Source organism: Austrofundulus limnaeus, unplaced genomic scaffold (genome assembly GCF_001266775.1).
Source record: "Austrofundulus limnaeus strain Quisiro unplaced genomic scaffold, Austrofundulus_limnaeus-1.0 Scaffold1136, whole genome shotgun sequence".
In the NCBI taxonomy this organism is placed as follows: domain Eukaryota; kingdom Metazoa; phylum Chordata; class Actinopteri; order Cyprinodontiformes; family Rivulidae; genus Austrofundulus; species Austrofundulus limnaeus.
This window is the reverse complement of record NW_013953538.1, coordinates 126,918-129,008: the sequence shown is the minus strand read 5'-3', so window position 1 is coordinate 129,008 and position 2,091 is coordinate 126,918. Positions and strand designations below refer to the sequence as shown.

Below are 2,091 nucleotides of genomic sequence, written 5' to 3'. Positions count from 1 at the left end.
AAATCTTTTTGTTCCATTTTTGAACCTTCACCCTGGGTCTGTTCCTGCAAAAATCCTGTCATAGGGAGGATTTTCATTCTGTTCTGACTGATGTTTTTACACAGCATCCATATTGTTCTGAMGTGTGGCTGTAAAAATGAAATGATTATATTGTTCTGATTTTACGTTTGAACACTGTAGAACTGATGGTGAGCCGGTCCACAGCTACCTGGTTTTATTTCTGTTTCACAGGAACGAGCGTCCCTTTGTTTGTAACGTCTGTGGCCACGCCTTCTCTCAGAAAAGCAACCTCAACTTGCACCTGAGCATGCACAGCAATGAGAGACCCTACCAGTGTGACCTCTGCGGGAAAACCTTCAGGACACCAGGTACTGACCCGTCTGACCCGTGTGTGTTCCATCAGGGAGAAATGATCCTGCACGCAGTCAACAGTCGGCGCTGTTTGCTTCATACTTTCTGTTTTTCTGGTGGCAAAATATTTTTTGGAGATCATGTAGCAAATTATGGCAGAGTTGATATTTCCTCGGATTCTCTTCGTGTGTTTTCTGAGCAGCCAGCATGGATCGGCACCAGCGGACGCACACGGGCGAGCGTCCCTACAGCTGCGACGTCTGTGAGAAGCGGTTCACMGAGAAAGGCGCCCTCCTTCGACACAAGGCCAGCAAGCACGAGGAGGGCCGGCCCCACGGCTGTCACATCTGTAACAAAACATTCAAAGGTACCATCCTGACCTGAGCCAAACTGGAGCTGCATGGACCCATCGCCACTTTGAAATCTGATTGTATCCATGTGTTTCAGTCAAGCAACAGCTGCACGTCCACCTGCGCCGACACAAAGGCATGAGGAAGTTTGAGTGCGTCGACTGCGGCTACAAGTTCACCCGACAGGTGAGTTCAAACAACAACGCTCCTGACACCTGAAGGCATCAAATATCAAATGTTGGTTTGATGCATTAAAGGATGGCAGCGGGTATAATTTGTCTTTSAGAGATCCTCTTTCCTTTTCTCTGATCAGTCTGCAGAAACACAAATGTAGACATTTGAGACACTTCAGGACCAAACCACCTGTATCATATCTAAAAGCAGTGTTTCCTGACCCTGGGCCCTCGTGCATAAAGGAGTGCACAGCTTTCACACTAAATGTTGGCGTACGGACAAATTTAGAAAAACTCAGTTGTATAAAACTGTGCACACACACAGGTTCCTGCGCACCTTTCCTTTATACATCCCAATGAAGGTGGAGCTGAGACTCCTCCCCTGACACGCCTCCATTTAAATCTGTAAAATAGATGTAAATGTGTCCAGAGTGTGAGGTTCTCCTCAGATTGTCCTCTCTGTGGGATCAGACATGAGTTTTAGATGCAGGAAAATTATACATTAAAATGGAGAATGAGTGAGAAAACTGTCTATATAAGTAATGGAGTAAAAATGAGTTTGCCACACACAAAAGTGTGTGTGTGTGTTGGTGTGTACGAGCATGTGCTGCAGCGACGCATGAGGCTGAGAGACATTTTCACCCTTACACGTCTTTAATAAATGACGGTAAACACAGAAACTGATGAGTTTGGTAGAAAAATATTTGTTAAATAGCTGATGTGAAGAAACGAGTYGCAGTGTTTCTGCCTCTGTGTGATTTATATTTTAGAATCATTCAGTGACTCGACTCAGAACTACAGTAAAATACCTGATTGTCATTTGTTCAGTGTGATACAAAAAAAAAACACGCTGTTCTCAGTTCTTCTTGTGGTGATATCTGTGGAGCCCACGAGCGGACATGGGCTGATTTTTTTTTTGCGTTCCCACGCAGTACTATTGCGTTACCTCGCAAAACGTTTTGTGTTACCTCACAAAATTGTTTTGCGTTCCCACGCAAAAGTTTGTTTTGTATATGAACTGAATTAAATCAGACTTTTATTTTGAAATATCCGGTTACCAAAACAGGATGTGTCGCCACAAGTTCGTGAAATTGACACTGATGTTGCGTGGCTGTACTGTGTTAAAATATTGGCATATGACAATAGGCTACTTCCATGCGTGGTTGTGTGATATATTCATTCTGAAGCTCAATTAAAGCAGTTGGCTAACTCAGTAA

General features: G+C 44.0%; 1 protein-coding gene across 1 annotated transcript in view; it reads left to right on the top strand.

Moving 5' to 3' along the window:
* Positions 1 to 2,091, top strand: part of zbtb48 (zinc finger and BTB domain containing 48) — a gene marked incomplete at its 5' end in the record, with an annotated part of 15,276 nt that overhangs the window by 4,233 nt on the left and 8,952 nt on the right. Inside the window, 3 exon segments of the mRNA XM_014030894.1 lie at positions 232 to 368; positions 554 to 718; positions 799 to 887. Of these exon segments, the coding sequence (XP_013886348.1) occupies positions 232 to 368; positions 554 to 718; positions 799 to 887 (391 nt within the window).